This window comes from Portunus trituberculatus, chromosome 41, assembly GCF_017591435.1.
Source record: "Portunus trituberculatus isolate SZX2019 chromosome 41, ASM1759143v1, whole genome shotgun sequence".
Lineage (NCBI taxonomy): Eukaryota > Metazoa > Arthropoda > Malacostraca > Decapoda > Portunidae > Portunus > Portunus trituberculatus.
Genome location: NC_059295.1, coordinates 4,202,885 through 4,228,656, shown reverse-complemented (window position 1 = coordinate 4,228,656; position 25,772 = coordinate 4,202,885). Strand labels below are relative to the sequence as shown.

The 25,772-nt window shown below is 39.5% G+C and overlaps 2 protein-coding genes across 12 annotated transcripts in view; one reads left to right on the top strand and one right to left on the bottom strand.

The window, feature by feature from the left end:
- Positions 1-24,047, top strand: part of LOC123516406 (UPF0565 protein C2orf69 homolog) — a 268,076-nt gene extending 244,029 nt beyond the window's left edge. For 6 of the 10 annotated variants that reach the window (XM_045275666.1, XM_045275663.1, XM_045275671.1 and 3 more), the window contains 2 exons: positions 6,583-6,696; positions 22,711-24,047. In XM_045275666.1, the coding sequence (XP_045131601.1) occupies positions 6,583-6,696; positions 22,711-22,866 (270 nt within the window). In that variant the 3' untranslated portion in view covers positions 22,867-24,047. The remainder of the gene's footprint in view (positions 1-6,582; positions 6,697-22,710) is intronic. The other 4 variants (XM_045275670.1, XM_045275668.1, XM_045275669.1 and 1 more) reach the window with 2 other exon arrangements.
- Positions 1-24,599, bottom strand: part of LOC123516410 — a 42,056-nt gene extending 17,457 nt beyond the window's left edge. The window contains exons 1-3 of one of the 2 annotated variants that reach the window (XR_006678179.1): positions 24,460-24,599; positions 24,129-24,254; positions 8,224-8,376 (exon numbers count right to left, since the gene is read on the bottom strand). Coding sequence is in view for 1 of the 2 variants with exons in the window: in XM_045275674.1 (XP_045131609.1) it covers positions 8,224-8,376; positions 24,460-24,535 (229 nt within the window). In the remaining variant the exon portion in view is untranslated. The remainder of the gene's footprint in view (positions 1-8,223; positions 8,377-24,128; positions 24,255-24,459) is intronic. The other variant, XM_045275674.1, reaches the window with a different exon arrangement.
- Positions 24,600-25,772: the final 1,173 nt, after the last annotated feature.

Sequence of the window (25,772 nt, the reverse complement as noted above, 5' to 3'; positions counted from 1 at the left end):
CATTTAAGATTTTTTCTTAGACAACTGCATCGTACTGATATGTAATGAGTTGTACACTGACACTTTGTATATCTTTGCCTGCCAGTGGCTCTTGCTGTTGCTGTTTTAATTGATAGGCAGACATCAGGAACCTCTTCTGCTTTTATCAGAGGCTGTTCGATTGCACTCAGGTCAGCAGCTGTAAATTTTTGTCCTAGAATTCCCTCCCGGCAACCAACAGTGTATAGCCCATCTTGTTCCTTGATGATGACTACTAACAAATTTCTGGGATCTGTTGGACCACAATCCACATCCGGTACCCTCAGCATAGCACACTGACCGATGGACAATATCCTAAGCAGGTGTTTGCCATGTCTTGTCATCCGTGCTGCTGCCTTACATTGTCCTTGATCAGCCAAAACACGGATCTTTTAGAATTTTGGAAAGTTGAAACTACTGTTTCTGTCTTTGCGTGTGCCTCTGCCTCTATTTCTGCCTGTGCCTTCGCCTCTGTTTCTGCCTCTGCCCCTGCCTCTGTTTCTGCTTCTGCTTCTGCCTCTGCCCCTGCCCCTTCCTCTGCTTCTGTTTCAGCCACTGTAGGAAGTACAGTGTCAGCATTTTCAGGGTCTTTTGACTCCAGAAATGCCTCAAGGTCTTTCTTGGTGAATATCTCACAAAGAGCTGTACTTGGCAGGATAGATGATTCTAATCCAACCTGTGGATCTCATCCAAAAGTAACTTTGAATGGGCTGTGGTCAGTTGTTTCATGATGGCTGATATTAACTTGCCACTAAACAAACTTGAGGCCTACTGACCACTTCCTGCTGGTATTTTCCTTCATCCAAATGATCAGTTTGTCCTGGGTGACACCGTTTAGACATTCAACAGTGCCCTGGTTTTGAGGATGACGTGGACATCCAGTCACCAGATTTAGCTCTGGCCACAACACTGCAAGCTCAGTGATGATGGCATTAACAAACTCCCGTCCATTGTCTGACTGCAAAATAGCAGGTGCTCCAGATGTCAAAAATATGTCTAGAAGATTCGCTGCAATCTCTTCTGCTCTTTTTGTTGTAAGTGGACGCAACTCGCAGAATTTGCTAAAGTGATTTACAAATGTCATGATGTACTTGAAGTCTCCATCTGGCATTGTTTGAAAATGTATAAGATCAATCTGGCATCTTGAATAGATACAATAACTGTGTATTGGTTTCACCACCAGACCCTTTGGAACTTTTCTGTTTCTTTTTTTATGGCAATGCTCACAAAATGAAATGTAGAGGTAGCATGCTTCTTGTGCAATGTTTGAGCATTTCCTTTTTCCCTTCAGCAATTGTTTTTTACCACCTCTGTGACCAGTAGCTTCATGAGCTACTTTTACAATACTAAACACTTCTTCTAGAGAGGCAAGAAACCTGAATTTCTTCATTGAATCTTTCCTCTTGTGAATCAGTCGGTCAGCATTGTCAACGTGTAGAACTTCATAACGTTTCTTAAGGTTGAAGTCAAATGTAGACTTAGCTCAGTCAGAATTAATCTTTAACAAATCCTGTACTAACTGATCACGCTGGTTGGTGGGTTGGATGACAACATTCCCTGCCTTGCATTCCAATGTTTGACGGAGCTTCTGTTCAAAGGCAGCTAGATCCATTGTGTGTAAACTGAAACACAAATCAAAAAGAAATATAGAGAAAGATCTTGAATGATAATAAATAATAATAATAATAATAATAATAATAGTAATAGTAATAGGAATGAGAACAACCAACAAACATTCCAGCAATGTGTCAGCACCCACTTATCAGCACAAGATCCTGTTTGGTTCTGCCCTGCTCCTCGCTTACCCTATTCACAACGACTCTTAATGATAGATTCAAGGCTTCAATTCTTTGAATCTCCAGTTCAGCAATTGTAGTTTTTCATTCTATTCAAATCAGGCAAAATACCATTGCCATATCTGAAAGTCTTGCTTAACCCTTTCAGTGCTCCAGACCACGATCGTGGCTTTGAGGGAAATGCCTCCTGTCCACGATTGTGGTCCCGTATTTGACGAATCACAGAATTAAACCGCGCACCTCCTGGCTGCTGCTAGTTGCCAGATGACATTCTGCCATCCACCCTCGACTCATGGGACGCGCCATCACAATGGCATCCACACAGTAGAGTATCAGATGCCCCTTTTTTCACAATTATTATTATTTTACGACATCGCTAGTGGCTATTTGTGCATTTATTTACAGAAACAACAAGAGTAATGATCAAATCTTGTTGTTAGAGAGCAGATATGCCAGATATTATTCATTTATTGGTAGTATATTGCGTATTTCGTATATCACCATATATGGGCATGCACATCCTCGCTCATGATAGTATGTACATCAAGCAAACACTCTGAAAATGTATTTTATATTATTTGTGTGGGCATAATGTATGCACAGGTGTGAAAAATAATTACCCTAGCACATTCTGGAGCAGTTCTGAGCAACTGCAGTTCAAATCAGGCGGAAAATTCTGTGTAATTTAGTGAAAACACCTGCACAAGTTGCGGTTGAAAATAACCACCCACTATGATGGCAATACTCAACAGCGCACAACGTACCACCAGAAAGCCAACTTCCCATTATTATTGAACCACTTTCCAGGGTGAGTAGAGACCTAAATTTTTTACAGTAGATGCGTAACACTCTATTATGCATGAGAATATTGATTTTTTCCATTTTGCAAACCTCAATTTTTCAGCCGAATTTGCATCTCACAGACATGACCCAAAAATCTATTTGCGCCCTGAAAAGTTTAAAGTGAACATTATGCAGGTAATTTGCCTGTTGTAAACATTGTGTAAATAGTTTGCCTAATGTTAACATTAGGCAATTTTCTGCCTAATGTTCACATTAGGCAATTATTCACATTGAGCGTAACATATACAGGAGATCCTCGTGATTCGACCATTCGCAGTTTGAATTATCACCAATTGGAACTCAGTTAATTAATACCCAATCCTCAAGTTTTGATCGACTGACTCACCAATTCGACATTCATATCGATATTGATGTTGGGGACTCAGAGCCTGTCAAACTGCCCCCATACCGAGTAAATCCTATGAAGCAAGAATTGGTGGAGAAGGAGTTGGAGTATATGCTTGAGCATGGGCTCATTACTCGGACTTACAGTCAATGGAATTCCCCAATCACCCTGCAGCCTAAGCCTGACGGCAATGTCAGGTTTTGTATTAACTCGCTGGAGTCTTCTACTCCAGGAGTACAACATCATTGTCAGACATATAAAAGGAGCAGAAAACATTGTGGCAGATTATCTGTCCTGGGGCCATTCCCTTTAATCATTTACCTGCTTTAAAAGAATTTTGTAATGTTTTGTTTCCAAAATTTTTTCTTTTAAGGGAGGGCATGTGAGGGGCACTGCCTTATTTCCCTTTTATTTATTATTATTTCGTGTGTATGGCAGCCCCCTAGCACGGGCCTCAGGCTGTTCCGCTGTGTGGCCACCCTCCCCGTCTCTGTTCCCGCCATCTTGCTGTGCCTGGCAGGCATCGCTTCAATACCGAGCCAGTCATTAGCCGAGGTAGACACGTTCGCTCTTGGGTTCTGGCACAGAGTTGAGACACATGTTGCTAGGCTGTTCTGGGTGCTCAACAGTCTCGGTCTGGGAGTTGTGCCCTCCCTTTTGAGTAGCTAGTTTGCTGCTGGTTAGGCCGTGATAGTGTGGAGCAACGGGTTTGTTGTTCCAGGGGAAAGTGTAGCTGGTTTGGCTGCATTTCCCGTGTTTTTGCATTTGTCCCCTCTTGGTGAGTGGTGACGCGGAGGGACGCAGTATTGTCTCGTCCCGATTGTCATTTTTTTGGTGGCCGTGGTCACCGATGTGGTTTGGAGGGCAGCTGTGTGCCACCACTACTGCTTTGTGTAGTTTCTGTAGTATATTGAGTATAGTGGCTATAGCCACACACACTGGTTGTCTGGTGGGAAGCTTCATGCTGTCTCCCAGTCGGCGTGCAGTAATCGTCTGTACGACCTGTTAGCTACAAGTATCTTGACTCCCTGCGTGGCTGGTTGTCACCCGGAGTCGGTAGCTGTGCTTGTGTATACCACCGGATGTGGTATACGCATCGTGTCTCGTAGTAAGCCGTAGGCATGGAGAGTCAGTCTTGACAGGTGCTGGCAAGCATCTGTTGCATTAAGTATTATAGTAATATACACCACGCGTCTTGTCCCAGTCTGTGGGCACTTACAGCCTGGGTACAAGTCGTGTGGAGAGGCATTAATACTCCCGTAGAGAAGCGGGTGGAATTGTCCTTGTGGGCGGTTTCCTCTACGGAGTATTAAGGCTTCGCCTTTAACACATAACTTATATACTATCTATAAATTCTACTTGGTTTGGTGTAGGAGGAGAAGGAGTTGCTAAGGAGATTCCCTAGCAGTGGGGGAAGTTATACACTGCTGGCGACCTCTATTTCTGTAGTATTATTTGTCTATTACTAGGGGCTGGGTGTGCAAGGCTCAGGGAAGGGATTGGTACATGCTGGCATCATTACCAAATCCTTAGTAGGCACGAGTGAGAGCGGAGTATCTTGTCGCCTCTCAGGGCAGCTGTGACACCGTGAGGGAACAGCAGTCTATTAGAGTTTGCACATTTTCAGCAGAAAGAACCTGAGTGTTGCAGTTGCTGTGAAATATAATGTTGGGGACCCTGTGGAGCATCATACTCCCTGGTGAGCAGCAGTTAACATATACAGTAAGGTCTCGGTTTACGTCAGAGTTACGTTCCTGAAACATGACATAAGTTGATTTTGTATGTAACTCGAGTTTCCGTACATTTCAAAGTATATTATCGAGTTTGCAACCAATCATTGTTTATGGTCATTCAGGTAAATAAAAAGTTATATTGTTATATTGTTATATTATTTACAACTATGTAGGAATATGAAACACAAGCTTGTTTTTGTTGCTGATTAGGGCGGAGGGGTGGACGCCTGAGGCTGCCAGGAGGGTGGGCAGGTCGAATGTTGTGACGCCCAGGGCGGACAGCTGGGAGCATAGTCCAGTGTGGTGGGAGTAGAAGCGTGGGCAGCGGAACAGGAAATGCAATAGGAAAGGGCAATAGGGATCAGCAGACAGACGCAGACGGTGCAAGTGAGCTGCGAGTGTCGTGTGGCCCAGGCGAAGGCTCCGTAGTTATTATTGTTGTGATGGGTGCGCGAGCCCAAAAGGTCGTCAACCTTCCCATTATCATGGTAACGGGCTTCCCATTTTCTTCTTCCCTCCCTCAAACACAGCTGCTGCCTCCCTTCTCATGTCTTTTAGTTATGTCCACTTTTTCTTGTAGCGTAATGGTTTTCCTTTTCTTAGCATCACTGCTGTCGCTAAAGAGTTTTCTCTTGGTGCCATTGAACAAGATATTTTGGTGCCATTGAGCAAGATACTAAGAACTTGAGTCAGTAAACGTAGAAGTAGGATAACACTCTTGCCAGGGGCGACAGTGTGGTGGAACTGAGGCAGGGTGTTATTGTATTCAAGCATGAAGCAGGCGGTGTGGCGGGTAACCACTAGTGACCCCTGGTGGCCAACAATAACAATAAATCCCGCGCTTTACGATTTATGAATTTTCAATTTTTTTAATCATAAGTTGCCTTATAGTGGACTGATGTAACTACAAGTTTGGCATAAGTTGCCTTATAGTGGACTGATGTAACTACAAGTTTGGCGAAACTCGAGACCGACGTAACCCGGGACCTTACTGTGAATATATATATATATATATATATATATATATATATATATATATATATATATATATATATATATATATATATATATATATTTTTTTTTTTTTCCCAAGTATGAACACATTATTTCTTGTTTTATAATTACTGATCTTTAAACATTTTGTATACATCATACCTATATTCCCTATGCCAATTAGAAATATCAGGTCTTCTTCTAATCTACACCTATGTAAGGAATATAGATTTAAAAGTTTAGGCTCATTTTATGCCTCACTCTCTGAACTTTTTCTTACTTCTCTGGACTGAGTTAAATAAACCTATAGTCACCAACATATGTGAAACAAAGTGCTTTATTAAGGTGATGTAATCAGTCAATTAATCAGGGGGGGCATACGCTGGAAGGCATGTCACCTCGCCTACCCTATGGAGCCACTCCAGGCAGTCATGCCCTGTGAGTCTCCATGCAGGCTCTCATCCCATTCCAAGTAACTCCCAGCAAGAGGCATTGACTTGCTGAAGCCATGAGTTCTGTGGACATCCCCTTGGCCTCCTCCATGCTAGGTTATTCCTTTCAGAGATAACCCAATATGCTGGATCAGCTTCTGGGTAGCATACCACATACCTATATAGTCGCAGTTGGCGTTAACGGATTATGCTGGTAATCAGCCTTGAATCAGTCTCACGGAGCAATTGCTGATTTCACACAAAGTCATACAGAGGTGCCCCATGATCCTGTGAAGGCATCTAGTACCAAAGACATCAATTCACCTCTTCAGATTAGCATTCAGCATCCATGTCTCACAACCTTAAAGTAAGACAGGGACCACCATTGACTTGAAGATCTAAACCCTCATCTGTCTGCACAGGTACTGACAATGCCAAATACTCATGTTGAGCAAGTCCATAATGATGTGGGGCAGGCCAATCCGCCGTACAACTTCCTGGCTCAACCCACCACTGTTATGCACTACACTACCAAGGTATGCTAAGTTTTCTGAGATCTCAACGTCCTTGCCACATGCATGAATGGACTGTACTGTTTCATCCAGTAAGCCTCCAAACACATGAACCTTGGTCTTCGGCCATGACACCTGGAGTCCCACAGGCTTTGCCTCCTAGTATAGTGCCTCTAGAGCTATTACCAGAACCTCCAGTGACTCAGTAAAGATTACTGCATCATCGGCAAAAACAAGATCTGTAATCTCAGTATTGCCAACAGATGTTCTACAGTGACTTTGGTCTACAACTCTGCCTAGTACCTAGTCCATGCAAGTGTTGAAAAGTGATGTAGCAAGCACACATCCCTGCCTCACTCACATATTCATAGGAAAGAAGCTGGACACGTCCCCTCCACACTTCACAGCACTCGCAGTCCCGGAGTAGAGGCCAGTTAATTGACCAATCAATAATCCTTGCAGGAATCCCATGGAGACACAGAAGCTCCCAGAATGTCTCTCAATGCACTGAGTCAAATGCCTTCTTGAGATCAACATAGGCTGCAAGCATCCCTTGTTGAAGCTCACGTCAGCGCTCCACCAGTATGCAAAGCACTTGGATCTGGTCAGTTGTTAAGGGGTAGAGAGGCAGCTGGCATCTGTAACATCAGTGTAGAGCTGCTCAAAGCAGGGGGTGAGGCCATGATTCGTGGGTAGCATGCTGTCTTGACTGCTGCATGGCATTCAGGTATCATTCCCCCTGACTGGAAAAAGGAGTTGGTCATCCTTATATGGAAGGGGAAAGGGAACCATCAGGACTGCTACAAATACTGCAGTATAACACTGCTTAGCGTACTAGGCAAGGCGCTTGCCCATTTGCTGTTGATGTTCACGCATCAACAGCAAATGGGTAAGCACCTTGCCTGATACGCTGAGCAGTGTTATACAACACTGCTCAACGTACCAGGCAAAGTGCTTGCCCATTTGCTCTTGATGTTCACGCATCAACAACAAATAGGCAAGCACCTTGCCTGGTACGCTGAGCAGTGTTATACCGCCGTAGTTGTAGCAGTCCTGACGGTTCCTTTTCCCCTTCCATATAGGGATGACCAACTCCATTTTCCAGTCAGGGGGGTAATGATACCTGAATGCCATGCAGCAGTCAAGACAGCATGCTACCCACGAATCATAGCCTCACCTCCTGCTTTGAGCAGCTCCGCACTGATGTTACAGATGCCAGCTGCCTTTCCATCCCTCAACTTTGCCACAGCCTCTTTCACATCATCAATGGAGAGTGCAGTTTCATCAATGGATGGATCAGCATCCAGCATCTGTAACCCTGCAGTTTGGATCTGTCCGCTTGGAGGATCCACCGTGAACAGCTGCTCAAAGTACTCAGCCCAATGAGCCATCTACCCATCGGCGTCCGAAACAAGGCGACCATCTGCTGTTCAGATAGTGCTCGCCTGAGATGTAGACTTGGAGTGGAGTTTCTTCAGGGCTTGATAGGCAGGTCAGAGGTCATTAGCATTTAAATGACACTCTACATCCTCAGTGAGACCCCTGACATACCTTTCCTTGTCTCTCCTTGTCTACTCCTACGTGACAGAGCCCTGTACTGGTCACAGTTCCCGGCAAGTCTGGCAGAACAACTCTCCTCAATGCTTTCCACTGTCTCTACCAAGGTGATGCTATTTCTTGACCTTGGGTGGTGATGTGAGATACCTGGAAAATATATAGTACAAGTGTCAAGAGTTTCACTTAAATTTTGAAACAAATAGAAAAAATAAGCCATATAACTTTAGCAATGAAAAGATTGAGTGTGTTAATGAAGAAATTGAATAATAAGGAATGTGAGGCTGTGCTTCAACACAAACATAGTGGCAGTACAACTCAAAATGTTTGATAATACCTTACATGATTTCAAGTGTCAGTTAAAGGTACATTGTCAGCTTACAGCCCAACTTCAAAATGACTAACATTTTGTGGTAGTCCTCTACCATGTTTGTGGTGAGGCACATCCTCACCTCCCTCATCATGCTAATTTTTTACTTGCAATATGCACTCAGTTTTTTTTTTTTTTTTTTTTTTTTTACTCTTATCATAACTAATGCATAGAATGATAGTGTATAATTTGTATACGTAAAGGTATGTGTTAATAATTAAAATAATGCACTCTTTGGTAAACTTGTACCTGTTGAGATCATGGTGCATGTAGGGTCTCCTTTGTTTAGGCCTATAAAAGGACAGGTGAGATTCAAAAACTCTCCTGAGCACTCTCAACACCACCAGTACTCAAGTTCACATTAATACCTGGACCAGCAGCAATCACATGGTACCACTACTATCTGTACTACTTCCACCAGACTCTTTCCAAACTGCTAAATTCAAGCTAAGGGTTATGGAAAGCCTTCACTATATACATAGCTTGAGCTAGCTCGCAGTAGCAGCCACTAGCCACCATAAGTGGTTCAATCATAGCACACTCCCTTCTTTTTTAGTCTCTTTGTCTCCACTTAGTCCCACACAAATCACAACAACTTGAGTCACAAAATATAACTTTCTTTTATGTTAGTATGATAAACACTGGATTTTTTACAAAAAAGAGGAAAACTGGTCAAGAGTAACAAAAACAATCAAATAAAAAGCCCCACTGGGATCCCAGTTCCCAAACAGGATCAAGAGAGTTAGCCAAAAGAATGGGATAAATATTGTGAAACCTCCTTTATAAATGAGTTCAGGTCATAGATAGATGGAAATACAGAAGTAGGCAGGGAGTTTCAGAGTTCACCAGAGAAAGGGATGAATGATTGAGAGTACAGGTATTCCCCCTTTATGATACGGTTAGGTTCCTAAAAACTAGATTGAATTCCCGACGTCGGATATTCTTGGGCTGCCATTGATCGGTGGCTGTTTTAATACGCGACTCGGTATACGGCCAGCCAGCTCGCAAGAGAGACACATTCTAAAATTTATATCATAATAAATCTTGAGGTATTGAGTCTTTGTACTGCAAAACATTAATTCCAAGTGTTTATCCTAACATTATCCATGTGATCTGGTAATACACACTCTACAAAACTGTTATTATAAGCTTAATACTTACAGTCGCGGTTTCAATGCTCTCACATTTTTTACTAGTCTCAACTACATATTTGGTTTGAAACATTTTTTCATATAGTTCAACAGAGAGCACTGTTTCTCCTCTAAATATTACAAAGAAATACATTCTGTAATAATCTTGGTAGAGCAACATTTTTGCGGCCGAAGGCATATCAAACCGAAAAGACTAACTGAACTTGGGAACACCGAGTCCTCTCAAAACACCAAAACAACCCCGCAGCCCGCAGTTGTTTGGAAGCTCGTGTAGAGTAGGGTGACCAGACGTCCCCGGTTTCCGGGGACAGTCCCCGATTTCAGTGACCTGTAACTGAAAGATCACTTGATGCGTTAAAAAACTACTCCTTTTGATTATGATAATTATGTCCTTTTATCATTACTCTTTTAGAATGTCAAGAATAAGGAGAAGGTCTTAGTTTCCATGAAGAAGGTGAAATGTATAGTGGACACATTTTAACAGCTAATGGGTGTTCATGATCTCAGATATTTCATCAGATAGATTTTTTTTTCTTTGCAACTTGGGTAAATAAGGCGAGAGAAACTTTTGATTGCTGGTTTAGAAATGGTACAGATAGTGTCCCTGTTTTAGTTTTTCCAGTGCAAAAACACTACATGTTTTTACCTCCCTGAACTGAAAATGTCCCCGGAATTTGTCTCAGAAATCTGGTCATCCTAGTGTGGAGTGTTCTTAGAGCTGGAACAGAATGCCGGTTTATACATGTGCTGTAGCTGACTGCAATTCTATATAAAAAAAGAAAAACCAAGGCGTGAAAGGATGGACTGTGTTTCCCAGGAAGAAAGACGCGGCTCGAAGAAGATTATGGGAGACACGATGTAAACGAGGCCCGACGTGGAGAGCTACCAAGGACCATGCTATCTGCTCAAAGTACTTCATAGATTGGTGCAAAGGACCATCAGCATCGCATCCAGACCCTGAACTGTTTGCCTATAACCGGTGGGGAGCAGGTAAAAACCTGCTTGATGTTGTTTACATACGGAACGGACAATCTTTCACTGAAGTCATACAAGGATTTTGCATCAAAACATCGTGTTTATTTGATATTCGTCACATTTTCTGGATTTGATTGTTGATTAATTAACTTGAACCAATGAAATGTGCTTGCATACTGAAAATAATGTAATTCACTCAAGGTGATGAAGTGTCCCAAAACTGAGACCATGAACCAAGCATTTTTGGCTCGTTTTGCCATATTACATTCTCTGTGCTTGGTGATGCTGATTAGAGATGTTCCTAATAATTTATTACTTAGTTTGATAGCACATACATGACGTAATATTTTTTTCCAGCATACCGAGTTGAATGTGCTAAATTAAGTTATCTGGCAAATCTGGCAGCTTTTCAGCACTTTCCGACGTCGGGAATTACAAACGATTGAATAGTAAACTTAAGATTTAATACGATTTAATTTAATGGAGAGAGAGTAGCAAAGACCTTGCCTATATTAAGAGATAAAGAGAACACTTTTCCATGCCACTAATTAATAAAAATTAAAATACAGCATAGTAGTGTACACTCGCTCCAAATAGTATCGGTACACGCTATGTTCGACATAGCGGTGGCGTAGTGGATAAGGTGGTGAGTGTGGGATCGGGCAGACGTCCACGCGTAGGTTCGAATCCCACCACGTACAGCCATTAGTCGAGTGGTTTAAAGTTACCTACATGTCACCATGATACCCAGGTTCTAGGTGGTTACACCCGAGATGAGCTTGGGTGGTGATATGGGCCCTAATATGGGTACCACTATAAATAAAATTGCCTGCGCCACTAATGGGCGGAAGCTGAACAGCGCTTACCATACACTCTTCAAGTGTGCCTACAGGCGCTATAGGCCTTACCGTAAAAAAAAATAAATAAATAAAAAAAAAAAAAAAAAAAAAAATTGATTCGTGAGCGCTGTTATATTTCGGAAATGTTGGTAGTGATTTCCGCCTCTCTTCACTTGTTCATATTGCCATATGGCCGATAACTACGTCTCGGTCACTCTGATTTAGGTTTGTTGCTTTGTTCCGACATAATGAATTCATATTTTGGAGCGTTTTGGACGAAGCGAGTCAACTGTGCCTCACAGGCCTGCCAACATACGGCTGACACAACTATCCTTTCCCAATACTTATCGTCACTTGGCTGAAAATGTATAATCAAAAGTATGCACCGATACTTTTTGGAGCGAGTGTACATAAGACATTCATTATAAGACTTAAGACTGACGTAGCTTACCTTGATAATCAAAAGCTCTTCGTCTCATCTACTCCCCTCCTCTGACTGTCTTCAGCCTCTTTCTCACTGCCAAAATGTTGCATCTCTTTCTATCTTTTATCGCTATTTTCATGTTAACTGTTATGCTGATCTTGCTAACTGCATGCCTTCCCTCCTCCTGTGGCCTCGTTGCACAAGGCTTTCTTCTTCCTCTCATCCCTATTCTGTCCAGCTCTCTAACGCAAGAGTTAACCAGTACATACAATCATTCATCCCTTTCACTGATAAACTCTGGAACTCCCTTCCTGCATCTGTATTTCCGACTTCCTACAACTTGTCTTCTTTTAAGAGGGAGGTATCGAGGCATCTGTTCCCCAATTTTGGCTGACGCTTTTAAACTTTTTAGAGAGCCAGCACTCAAGTGGGTCTCTTTTTTAATCTTTTATTTTTTTTTTTACCCTTGGCCCTACCCTTCTCTACTTAAAAAAAAAAAAAAAAAGTGCAATGATCAGGGTTCCTCTTAGGCTGTGCTGTCTAACTATGCATGGTCATGCATGACTTACAGTGCTTCAATACCAGAGCCAGTTTTCATCCCAAGTTGGGAATAAGATGATGCGGTGGACTACATCACCATAAAAAACAAGCACTCACAAAGCATAACATTGAATTTAGGTTATCAAAGAGTTGACAACAAATTCACATACAGTGGTGCCTTGGAATACGAACTTAATCCGTTCAAAATTTTGTTCTTACTCCAAAGCATCAAAATACATACCTATATTCTTATGGAAGAAATTATAATTCGTTACAAACCACCTCCCAAGACCAAAAAAATTCTATTTTTCACCTAATTTCTTACTTTTTGAATACTGTTACTATATATACTGCTACTACTATCATGCTATAACTATAAAAGATGGGAAAATAAATTAGGAAAGTAAGCAAAATATAATATAATGAAAATTCAACTTCTTGTCGTCAGAAACAAGCATCACCACATCCTCATGTGACTCCATCGTTAAGGTTCACACAAAGAAATTTTGGTACTACGAAGGTTTCCTTTTACTACCATCTGCTCGTTTAATGAACACCAGACTTGCTTTAACGAAATTTTATCCAGGTAATTTTTTCAAAGTTTGAAAGCCCTGCTGTATCATGCAAGCCGACAGGCTTTTGAATACACCAGTGCCTCTCGTGGACAAAACATGCACCACTCACTCCCCTAGTTCAAAATAATAAGTGTCAGCAGCAACTCGTCTTCCCTCGGTCAACATGACACCAAAACACCCTGCAATATCACCTAGCGTTGCTAAGAAGACCAGGAAGTCTCTTACTCTCCAAGTGAAGCTGGATATTATTCACAGACATGAGAGAGGCGAGAAAACCAATAGCATTGCTTCCCACCATGGCTTGACTCCATCTACTTTCTCTACCATTTTCAAGTCAGCAAACTCTATTAAGAAGGCTGGTGAGACCGTATCTTCCTTGCAAGCTAAAAGAACCACCTGAACTCATGACTCTGCAATGGATAAAATGGAAAGCCTTGTGGAAATGTGGTACATAAGTTTTGTATGCGGTACAATGATGCATCCTTTGTTTACATTCCAGAGGTTGCCAGCTAGCATATTTCCCACTCCACTCTCATAAATTTAAGATCATCAACATTATAAAGTTACTTACATACATACATTAGTGTACATTATAATGACTTGAATTGAATGGCTTAAATGCTTAACTTCATAATTTTTACTTTCATTAAACCTTTTGGGCTTGATTCACACTATCGCTGCGGTCTCGCTCTGCTCTCGCCCCGGTCAAGGTCCTGGTGCATTCCCCTCTCGCTCCGCTATTGGTCCCATCTCTTCCTCTCCTTCAACACTAGTGGAAGTCATACCACCAGTGACGGAGGATGTATGACTTTTCTCCATCCAATCTGGCAGTGATCGCCACTGCACTTAACGAAGAAGAAAAAGCAAAAAAGGAGGAGATTGTGGGGTTCATCCAGTGCTGAAAGATAGAAAGAGTGAAGGAGAGTTCCATACTTTATATCCTCATCATATTGATGATTAGACTAAATTTTTCAACTACTTAAGAATGAACATTATGTGCCCAAATAAATTACCAAAAAATATTGGCAAAAAGTGTTGGGTATACTCTTGCCACACATATCATCTGTGGCAGAACCTAAGCTAATAAAGAAGATTAAATTATTGGAGTACAGCCACATTTCCTATTAAACAATTTGTAAAAAGGAAACAATTTGCAAATATGAAAATTAAAAGAAAAGATAAGCACAGCCTGATAATGGGCAAGTAATAAAAATACAGCACAAAAAGAAATAAAGCATTAATCCTGCAGATCTGATCATGGATATTGCAAGTGATGCTACAAAAAAAGTTTGAAACATATTGGAACATTTGAAAAAAATACTCTAAAAAATTGAGGATGAAAACCACAACTTTTGCATATTTTTACCCAGTGTACTCATATATATATATATATATATATATATATATATATATATATATATATATATATATATATATATGAGCTAACTAAAAATTATCCTTATATCAGTGATAAATAAAATTTTATTCTCTATTGAATTATTTACCTACCTTTTGCATGATCCCATTGTAGTGTTTTCTTCTGATCCTCCATGTTTCATAGGAGGAAAGGCAGAAACATTTCCTCATATGAAGGCTGAATCACGACTGGAGCGGACCGTTGCTAGTTCACAATGGCTGCAATGGTCTGGTCTCGCTCCGGTCTCGCTCCAGTCAAAATATCTTTTGAATATATCGCGACCGGAGCGAGAATGAATCGTTACCACCAGTGTAAATGCTTACATTGAAATGCATTAAACATTATTGGACCAGACCGAGACTGGAGTGTGAGCCGAGCACGATCGAACCTATAGTGTGAATCAACCCTTACTGTACTATGATGCACTCTCGCTTTGTTTACTCTCAATGGAAGCTCAGTTCAGGGGTTAAACTTGTTATAATTGGTTCACTTAACGAAAATTCGCTTAACGAAGGGTTTTTTAGGAACGTAATCCCTTCGTTAAGCGGGGGCTGCCTGTACATGAGACTTACTGTAGGTCAGTTGAAATGTGCTTCGAATTTTATGAAGTAAATCACCTTTGCTAGAAAGGAGCTTTCACATGAGATACGCTTTGCTGCCTCGCACCACCAGACTTTAAAGAGTATGACCATCCAAATGGAAAGTAAGGGACATTTCATACTGCTGGAATTACTTAAACCACGAGACGCTGCATAGCGTAGGGTGGGAGAGGTGGGCATGTGAAAGCTCCCTTCTAGCAGAGGTGATTTAATTCATAAAATTCGAAGCACATTTCAACTGACCTGCAGTAAGTCTCATGTACTTCATTAATTTTACATCAGCAAATCACACCTCTGCTACGGGTCACTTTGCCCATAAGGTTTTGAAGCCATGTGGGTATCGTACTACAACAAATGGGAATTAAATACAAATGGGAGAGTGGAGAAATAAGATAACCAAGAACTAAACCCCAATATAGTAACAAAATTACATAGCCATGTAACAGTTTACAATAAATATAACACTTCCAGGCCAAACAGGACTTACAGACTAGTGCAGAACAGCATCTTGGAAAGGGTCATGGACCGGAATGATCTTGTTGTAACATTTGGCAAAGGCGGCTTCCCTGGACCACCCAGCCTTCGCCATGATGTGCTTAATCGGTACAGCCATGGCCTTGGCTTTTGACAGTGCTGCAGGCTGAACACTGACAGCCGAATACTTGTCAGTGTCCACGCCCAACATATTAAACACTGTCCTAATCCATCTTGAAACAGTGTCTTTCGTCACATATTTGTGTGGCTTAATAAATCTAAGGAGTAATTTCCCATTCTCCTGATTCCCAACACTTCTGAATGCTTTTGTTCTAGCAATGTACAGTTTCAAAGTTTCACACATACACAATCTTTTGTCTGTAGAGTATGCTTGAAAGGTCACAACCCACACATTGAACTTTGGCCAACATTGTTTAATGTTTTCTCCTAACCAAACACAAACAGAATCCTGTCTGATATGAATATCCCTCAGCAATAAGCTGTGTAGGGTTTGTACTCTGGCAGCTTGCGTGAGTGCCATTAACATCACAAGTTTTAGCGTTAGGTCCTTTAGGGAGAGGGAGCACAAAGGTCCCATGGCACGCAGACGCTGGAGCACCTGCCTGACGTCCCAAGTTTCCGCATACAGGTAACTCCCGATTTACGCAATAGATGCATTCCAAGAGGCATCGCGTATATCAAAATTTGCGTAAGACAAACATGCAAATCTCATAAGAAACAATAGATAATATGGGGGATGCGGGATGTGGTCCCTATTAAAAAATACAGTTTTTCACATAGAACGGTGGAAAAAAGGAATGCATTAAATGATGAAGTTGTTGCAGCCCATATGTGCATAGCTTTAAAGACAAATTAGATAAGTGGAGATATGGAGACAGGACGCTATGAGCCCCGCTCAAACCCTGTACAATACAACTAGGTAAATACACCTAGATAAATACACACACACCAGACGTGGTCGAGGAAGGACGCAGTGGCGTCGCTCCGAGAATCAGCTGATCTTCACTACCTATTGTATAGTATTTGCAATGGCCTGGGCAAGAAGTGTGGACTCGTTTTTCATGAAATCAACTGTTAAAGAATCATGAGTAAAGAAGATATTCCATCTAAATGCAGGTATGAGATTAGGGAAAGAATGAAAAAAGATGATGACTATGTTGATGAGGGAGAGAGCGCATTTCAAGGTTTCGATACGGCGAATACTTCACTACTTAAGAGAGTGTTGAGTATTGAATGTAAACTAGATAAATGGATAAAGGAGAGTATGGGAATGAAAGAGAATGAAGAACAGGAAAGAGTTTCAAAAACTGAGAGAATGGATAAAAAAAGTGGAAGAAAACGAAGCTAGGCTAAGAGCGGAAAGCGAAGAACTGAAAAAGAAAGTAGCTAACTACAAGAAGCAGATGGAAGAAGGACTCGGTAAAGCTGAGAAAGAAAAAGAGAAGCTGAAAGATCTAGTAAACAAAGAAGAGGAAAGAGTACAGAACATGATTAAAAAAGAAGTACAAGCATGGAGAGTCCAAGATAAGAAAGATAAGGATGATTTTCAGGAGGTGATTCAAGAACAACTAAAAGAAAAAGAAGAAAATATGACAAACAAAATTATAGGAGTCCTCAAGAAAAAAGAAAATCTAGTTAGGGAAATTGCAGAAAAAAGAAGAGCGTAATCGTATTTGGACTAAAAGAAAAAAATATAAAATATAGACCAAGAAGAGAAAAAGAAGAAATGAAATCAGTCAAAGACCTACTAAAAAATCTAAATGACGAAGATAGGCAGAACTTAGAAGAGGAAGTAGAAGAAATAAACAGAATGGGACCATATCAAGAAGGAACAACGAGACCAATTAAGGTACTACTAAAATCACAAGCAGTAACAGAAGAAATATTATATAGAACAAAAAAATACAGAGAAACAGAAGGCTGCAAGGATATCTATATAAAGAAAAATAGAAATGAGGAAGAAAGGAAGAGATAAAACAAACTGGCGGCAGCAGTAAGGGAAAAATATAATGAAAGGTCAGAAGAGGAAAAAAAGGCTTTTTGGAGAATTCTAGGAGACAGGATAAGGAAATGGTATATAAAAGAGAAGGAAGAGAAAAAAGTGGAACAAATTTAACTAAAATTGATAAAGGCAAGAGACTAAAGATGATGTATTCAAACATAGACGGGGTTTTATCAAGTAAATTATAATAAAGAGATTACATAAGGAAAGAAAATCCGGATATTGTATGCCTGGCTGAAACAAAACTAAATGAGGCAATCAAAATAGAATTGGATAATAGGTATAATGTATGGAGAAGAGACAGAGGGGGTAAAGGAGGAGGAGGAGGAGATGGTGATAAACCAAGTGGAATGTGGGGAAGGAAAAGCAGAAGTACTATATGTTAAGATGCATATTAATAAAAAAGAGTTAACAATCATTGCCACGAAAAACAAATTGATGGACCAATCAAGAATATAAAGACATGATAGATGATACAATAAGGAGTCTAACGAGAATCATTAAAGAAAGGAGAAAAGTTATATTAATAGGAGACTTCAACTGTAAAGAAGTGGACTGGGAAAATTATGAAAGTGGTATGGGGGAAGAAGCCTGGGGAGAAAGATTCCTGAACCTAATGATGGACCAGAGAGTAAAGGAATGCACAAGATTCAGAGGAAACGAAGAGTCGGCGAGATTGGACCTAGTTTTTTACAAGGGGTATACAAATGAATGATGATATAAGATATAAGTGCCCATTGGGAAAGAGTGACCATGTAATATTAGATAGAAATAGATATAGAAGATGGAAAGGAAGATAGAGACGATTCATACAAAGGAGACCGATTAAATTACAGAAAGGCTGATATTGAGAATCTCAAGAACTATTTTAAAAACATAAACTGGGAGATGAAAAACTCAGAGACGATGCAAGAGAAGTATAACTTATTTTTGGAAATATACAAAACAGGAATCAGAGAATATGTCCCAAAATATAGACCTAAAGAAGAAAGAAAGAAAGATTGGTTTAATGCAAGATGTGCTAGGGCAAAGGAGAAAAGAGATGGAGCATGGAAAAGGTGGAGGAGAAATAGAAATCCAGTAAATAAGGAAAACTTCAAGGCAGCAAGAAATTAATATGTTAAGGTGAGGAAGGAAGAAGAAAAGAACTTTGAAAAGGACATTGTCGAAAAATGTAAGGAGCAACCAAAATTGTTCTACAGATTCATAAATGGAAAAACTAGGCAAAAAAGAAACAATAGAAAGGTTAAAGGGAGAGAACAGGATGGTGGAAGACCCAAAAAGTATGGCAGAACTATTAAATAATAAATTCCAGGAGGTTTTTACTAAGGAATCCAAATTTGAAAGGCCACAGGGTAATAGAGAGACAGTCTCTATGAAAGAGGTTAAAGGCAATGGGACCAGATGAAGTCTCAGGCAGAATACTGAAAGAATGTAGGAAAAAACTAGCAAGTCCTATATACATCATCATAAAATGCTCAATAGAAAATGGAACAGTACCAGTAGAATGGAAAAAAGATGAGGTGGTTCCCATATATAAGAGCGGAAAGAAGGAAGAACCTTTAAATTACAGACCGGTATCACTAACTAGTGTAATATGCAAGATGTGTGAAAGAATAATAAAGAAACAATGGATCGAGTTCCTTGAAGACAACAAATTGATATCAAATAGCCAATTTGGTTTTAGAAAAAGACTGTTGTGTGTAACTAATTTATTGAGTTTCTATTCTAGAATAGTTGATAGAGTACAAGAGAGAGAAGGATGGGGTTGACTGTATTTATTTGGATTTTAAAAAGGCGTTTGACAAAGTGCCACATGCAAGATTACTATGGAAGTTAGAGGAGAAGGGTGGCTTAAAAGGAAGCACATTGAGATGGATAGAAAATTATTTGAGGGGGAGAGAAATAAGGACGGTAGTTAAAGATATGAAGTCCAAGTGGAGAGCAGTAGAAAGCGGAGTGCCACAGGGTCAGTATTGGCACCAATACTTTTCTCATTTATATTAACGACATGCCAGAAGGAGTGAACAGCTACATAAATCTGTTTGCAGATTATACGAAACTGTGCAGAGTTATAAAGCAAAAAGAGGATTGTGAAATACTGCAAGAAGACCTAAATAAGATCTGGGAATGGAGTAAAAGTGGAAATGGAATTTAATGTGGACAAAAGCCATGTCATGGAAATGGGAAAGAGTGAAAGACGACCTGTGGGAATCTATAAGATGGGAGATGGAGTAGAACTAGGGAAAGTAAAAAAGGAAAAGGACTTAGGAGTGACGATGGAAGAAAACAATCAACCAGTAAGCCATATTGATAGAATTTTTAGAGAGACATAATTTGCTAAGGAATATTGGAATAGCATTTCACTACATGGACAAAGAAATGATGAAGAAATTGATAAGTACTATAATAAGACCCAGATTGGAATATGCAGGAGTAGTGTGGACCCCTCATAAAAAGAAACATAAGGAAGTTGGAGAGACTACAAAAAATGGCTACAAGAATGGTTCCAGAATATGAAGGGATGACATATGAGGAGAGACTAAAGGCTATGGATCTTCCAACCCTGGAACAAAGAAGGGAGAGAGGGGATCTGATACAAGTTTATAAATTGATCAACGGAATGGACCAAGTAGATAATGAGAAACTGATCCTGAGAGAAGAATATGACATTAAAAGCACAAAATTCCATAGTAAAAAGCTGAGAAAGGGAAGATGTCTGAGAGATGTTAAAAAATATAGTTTCCCACAAAGATGTATTGAGACATGGAACAGTTTGAATGAAGAAGTAGTGTCTGCAACGAGTGTGCATACTTTTAAAGTAAGATTGGATAAGTGTAGATATGGAGACGGGGCCACACGAGCATAAAGCAGGCCCTGTAAAACTACAACTAGGTAAATACACACACAAGAAAGAGAGAGAAGAGAGATAACAAATGGAGGAAGTGGGATTAAAATAGGAGATAAAAAGAAAATGGATAATAAATGGAAGAAATACAAAATAAAACAGAATAGAAAGGAATAACAAAGGAATGACACAAGAGATAGAAAGAAAATGGATAATGAATAGAGGAATAGGAGGAAATGGGAATGAAAATATGACAATGAATAAGGAAATAAGAGGAAAGGATAATAAAACAGTGGATAGAAAGAAAATGGATAAAGGACAAGGGAAGAGGATAAAGAATATGAGAATAGGAAATGGTAAAGAGGATGATAATGAATAATGGAATAGGGAATTCCCTTGTCTGTTATCCTTTTCTTTCTATTCACTTTTATTATCATTTCCTCCTATTTCCTTAATCATTATTATATTTTCATTCTCATTTACTCCTATTTTTCTATTAGTTATCCATTTTCTTTGTCTCGTATTATTCCTTTCTATCCGGGTTTTTTTTCCATTTCCTCCATTTATTATCAATTTTTCTTTCTATCTCCTGTTTTAATCCCACTTCCTCCATTTATTATCTCTCTTCTCTCTTTCCCATGTTGACCAATAGCATGGCTTCATATATGTGATGTCAAATTAGCTGGCTGGAGGAGCTGCAAAGGGAGAGCCGAGAAACGAAGAGAGTGAATGGAACGTATATATTAGGACAGTGCCCAAAAATAATAATACAGAAAGAAAATATTGAAAAAAATAAATAAAAACCAGTACAGCAGTATGTTGAAAAAAATAAATAAACAAATACCATCATAGCGGTATATTGAAATGGCTCTGATATCAGTAATACCAAAGCTAAAGTTACCCAGTACTCTCAATCATTCATACCTTTCACTGGTAAACTGTTGAACTCCCTGCCTGCTTCTGTACTTCCATCTTCCTACGACTTGACTTCTTTTAAGAGAGAGGTTTCAAGACATTTGTTCCTGACTTTTTGGATAACTCACTTGATCTTTAAGGGAACTGACAATCCATTGGGCTTTCTTTTTCACTTTTTTATTGCCCTTGGCCAGTTTCCCCTCTTCCATAAAAAGAAATGAATAATTTCAGTGCACATTCCCACTAGTTACTACAGTGTCAATCCTTTGCACAACATAGCAGAGGGAGAGGCATCTCTCTGAGCCAGGAGTCTTGTCTGGCCTCCCTGAGTCTCTTGCCTAGGAAATATTCACATCACCCTTGAACATATTCCTTTTGGAGTATGTGCAGTCCCTTTTGAGTAGCAGTTACTTTTGTTTCTTTTGTTACAATGTTTGAAGCAGGACTGTAGGTGGTTGACACTTACCACTAGACTTTTAAAAAGTAAATATTTGTCTGATAGTGGTGAAGCAGGTGAATAGAGAAAAAAAAGTAAAAACCAACGGTTTATATTGAAATGCTTAAAGTTGGTGGTGTTTTCAATCTGTTTGAATTGTTTTTTTTATTTTACTCTAGATAAAACTTAATTTACAGTTCAGTACTTAGTGACTCAGGGTGATATTGTCCCAGGTTAAGTAATAGTCTGTCAAGGGTGGGTCAACCTATCTGCAAAGTAAACCTATAGTATATTTTGGGGTCAAATTAATTAGTCAACTTATGTGCCAGATTGACTTCTAAGCTGCAATATAATGTACTGTTAGGTTAGTTTTAGTGTTAGGTTAACTTAGATTAAGTTTGTTTTGGTTTGGCTGGTTAAGGAAACCAAAATAAACCAAATTTTGCATTTCAAAAGTCTAAGGTGATAAAAATTCACATTTGGTAAAATGAAGGACCTATTTGCATTATCCCAACTTTTTCATTATCCGGACTGGTGCCTGCACCATTCAGTCTGGAAAAACAAGGGTTGAGTATATAGATAATGTTTATGTTTTTGGTATCATACAATTTAGCTTAGAAACTTACCTTTGACAAGGATCACAGAGCCTAACCTCTTTCTGTTACCTATACAAAAATTGACTAAAAGAGAAATTCAAATAGGAACTAACTGCTTGTATCATCAGTTCCTCCCTGCATTGTCTTGTTTGTTGTCCTCAATTTTTTTTTCATATATTTTCTATCATAAATAATGTTGATAAGATATATGTAATGAGTGGATGAGTAATTCAGTGTTAATCATTTATACTTTCTGTACATTCATTTTTAACACATATTTATAATCACTAACTCCATTACAGGTCCATGATGAATTCCGCCCCTGGATAGGTAAAGAATGTAAATCTTTTTATGACATCTTGAAACGTGCTGGAGCCAAGATAGATTATCTACTCCATTTTGGAAATGAGTCCCCATCTCTTTTATGCCACTTTAGAATTCTGAATAGTTTTATCTGATTGAGATACAGCATGATATTCAATATGAAAATAATCTGGTAAGTTGGAAGGAGGAGAATTACTGTATATGTAGTAGAAAAGGAAGATAACTAAGTCAAAAAAAATTTTCGATCTTGTTAACAGATTACTTTTGTAGTGTTTGCTGTGAGGAAAATACTATATGTAGTTCTAAGCATATCTTCCCTTGTAAAATATTTTTTAAACCATTTGTAACAATAGATATATAAAAAGGATGTTTAATTGGAAAGCTTAATAAAGATACTCCTACATCTAATAAATAATAAATACTTGAAATTATTCTGTTTTGGGCTATCAGCTTTGAGATAGAAGGGAGAGGAGAGAGTTTAATTTATTTACTTCAAGTCTAGTCCATGGCCAAATCATAAACCCTGACAAAGGCATCCTTGTAGATTCATCATGTGAAGATTTAATACAGAATCAAAATATAGTCAGGTCATCATTAGAACTTCATATCTTAATATAAACTTCATTCAATACAGTGATCAACTTCTTTCAAGAAGTCATTATCAAATGCATCCAACATAAAGCCTAATGTGGGGATTGGCTGCAACAAACTACAGAGAAGTTCTTGATAAAGTGTACTGTTGAGGAAATAAGTGTGCTGGTGCCACCACCACCACCATCTCTACCTCTTAGTGATATAAATTTAATGAGATTACTGAAGAGAAGGATGGGCAGCAGCCACTGTTGAGATCTCACAGAAACTTTGGTTGTGATGACAGCACCATTGTTAGAACACTAACAACAGGATGTCCATGTGTAGTGAAATTGTGCTATAATTTGGGTAATGTTACCACAATTGTGCTTGAATTTACAATATATGTATATGCTTCAATATATTTACTTTGTGAATACAACAAATTGAATATCATCATACTTTCCACAGGTCTTGCAAAGTCTTATATCTTGGCCATTCCTATAGGTGTAGTATTTTTTTTTCTATTTTGTGAAAAAGAACAGCCTTGACTTATGCATGAAAACATAAAAGGTACCATCACTTTGGCTTCTCTATCAGCATACAACCATAGCTGGGCATGATAGAATAAAGAAAATTCACAATTACCAATAAATCAATAATGATAACCTTATCAGCAATAACCAGAAATAGATAACTGGTGACAAGTTTGTTCTCCAATGACCAATAAATTGATAATTCAAAATGTAATTTTTAATGCTAAAATTAATTTCTTCACTTACCTGTCTTCCATACAAAAAACTAGCAGTTCCACTGTTTCACTTACTTTCGTCTGCCGAGATTGAAAAAAATTCTGCCTGGCACTATGCCTGCCTGCCAGCGCGGTGCCCGGCGCTGCCGATGGAATCGGCTGCGCTGTTCCTCAGTTAATTCTCATGTGCAATGAAACAGACTGGGGGAGGAAGGAAGGCCACTTGTTTTTGTATGAAAAACAGGTAAGTGAAGAAATTAATTTTATCGTTAAAAATTATATTTCTATCACAGACATCTGTTTCTCATACAAAAAACTAGCAGACTCCAACATTTAAGGAGGTAGGAATCAACATGATGTGGTAGGTGTAGAGGGTGAAACAACTGTCCATTGTGGGGGCACTAACCCGTGGTAGGGGTTGACGTGGAGAAAGAGGGTACTGGAGAATGCAACCAGATACATGGGAGTACTCCTTGACCCATGTGTCTCAAGAATTAGAGCCTTAGGTGACCAGTGGTGAGTGTCCTAGGAACATGCAGATGCCCATGACTGGAGGTGAGTTGAGAAGAGTGCTCAGTCCCAGCTACTGACCCTCTACCCATTGGCTCCAGGTACCAGATAGCCACTATCCAGAGCTGACCCCAAACATATTCAAACCTATCACACGAGCGATCCCTCAATCCCGCTCTTACTCGCCAACAACTTGAGTAATGGCAGTGCTATTCGGCGAGTTTGTAACATTCTTTGTCATTCCAGCATGGCAGGAGTATACATACGTTCCACCACTACTTAAAGCGGCGTCACATTATCACTTTTTCCGTTGTCTTCGACGATTTCCATAATGTTTAACCATTCCGTCAACTCTTTTCGTCATCTTGAGCCAGACGAAACGCACCATTTTCTTCTAGCATCAAATTTTAGTCAAATTGAGATCTATGGCTTCTAATCAACACTTTTATAGTAAAATTACTTTTCTTGTTAATTGGAATGATGCTATAATCTCAAATTATAGAATCTTGATCAGTAGATGTAAATATATTTCTGTATTTACCTAGTTGTATTTACCTAGTTGTAGTTTTACAGGGCCTGGGCTTTATGCTTGTGTGGCCCCATCTCCATATCTACACTTATCCAATCTTACTTTAAAAGTATGCACACTCGTTGCAGACACTACTTCTTAATTCAAACTGTTCCACGTCTCAATACATCTTTGCGGGAAACTATATTTTTTAACATCTCTCAAACATTTTCCCTTTCTCAGCTTTTTACTATGCGATCTTGTGCTTCTAATGTCATATTCTTCTCTCAGGATCAGTTTCTCATTATCCACTTGGTTCATTCCGTTGATTAATTTATAAACTTGTATCAGATCCCCTCTCTCCCTTCTTTGTTCCAGGGTTGGAAGATCCACAGCCTTTAGTCTCTCTTCATATGTCATCCCTTCAAATTCTGGAACCATTCTTGTAGCCATTTTTTGTAGCCTCTCCAACTTCCTTATGTTTCTTTTTATGAGGGGTCCACACTACTCCTGCATATTCCAATCTAGGTCTTATTATAGTACTTATCAATTTCTTCATCATTTCTTTGTCCATGTAGTGAAATGCTACTCCAATATTCCTTAGCAAATTATATGTTTCTCTAAAAATTCTATCAGTATGGCTTACTGGATGATTGTTTTCTTCCATCGTCACTCCTAAGTCCTTTTCCTTTTTTACTTTC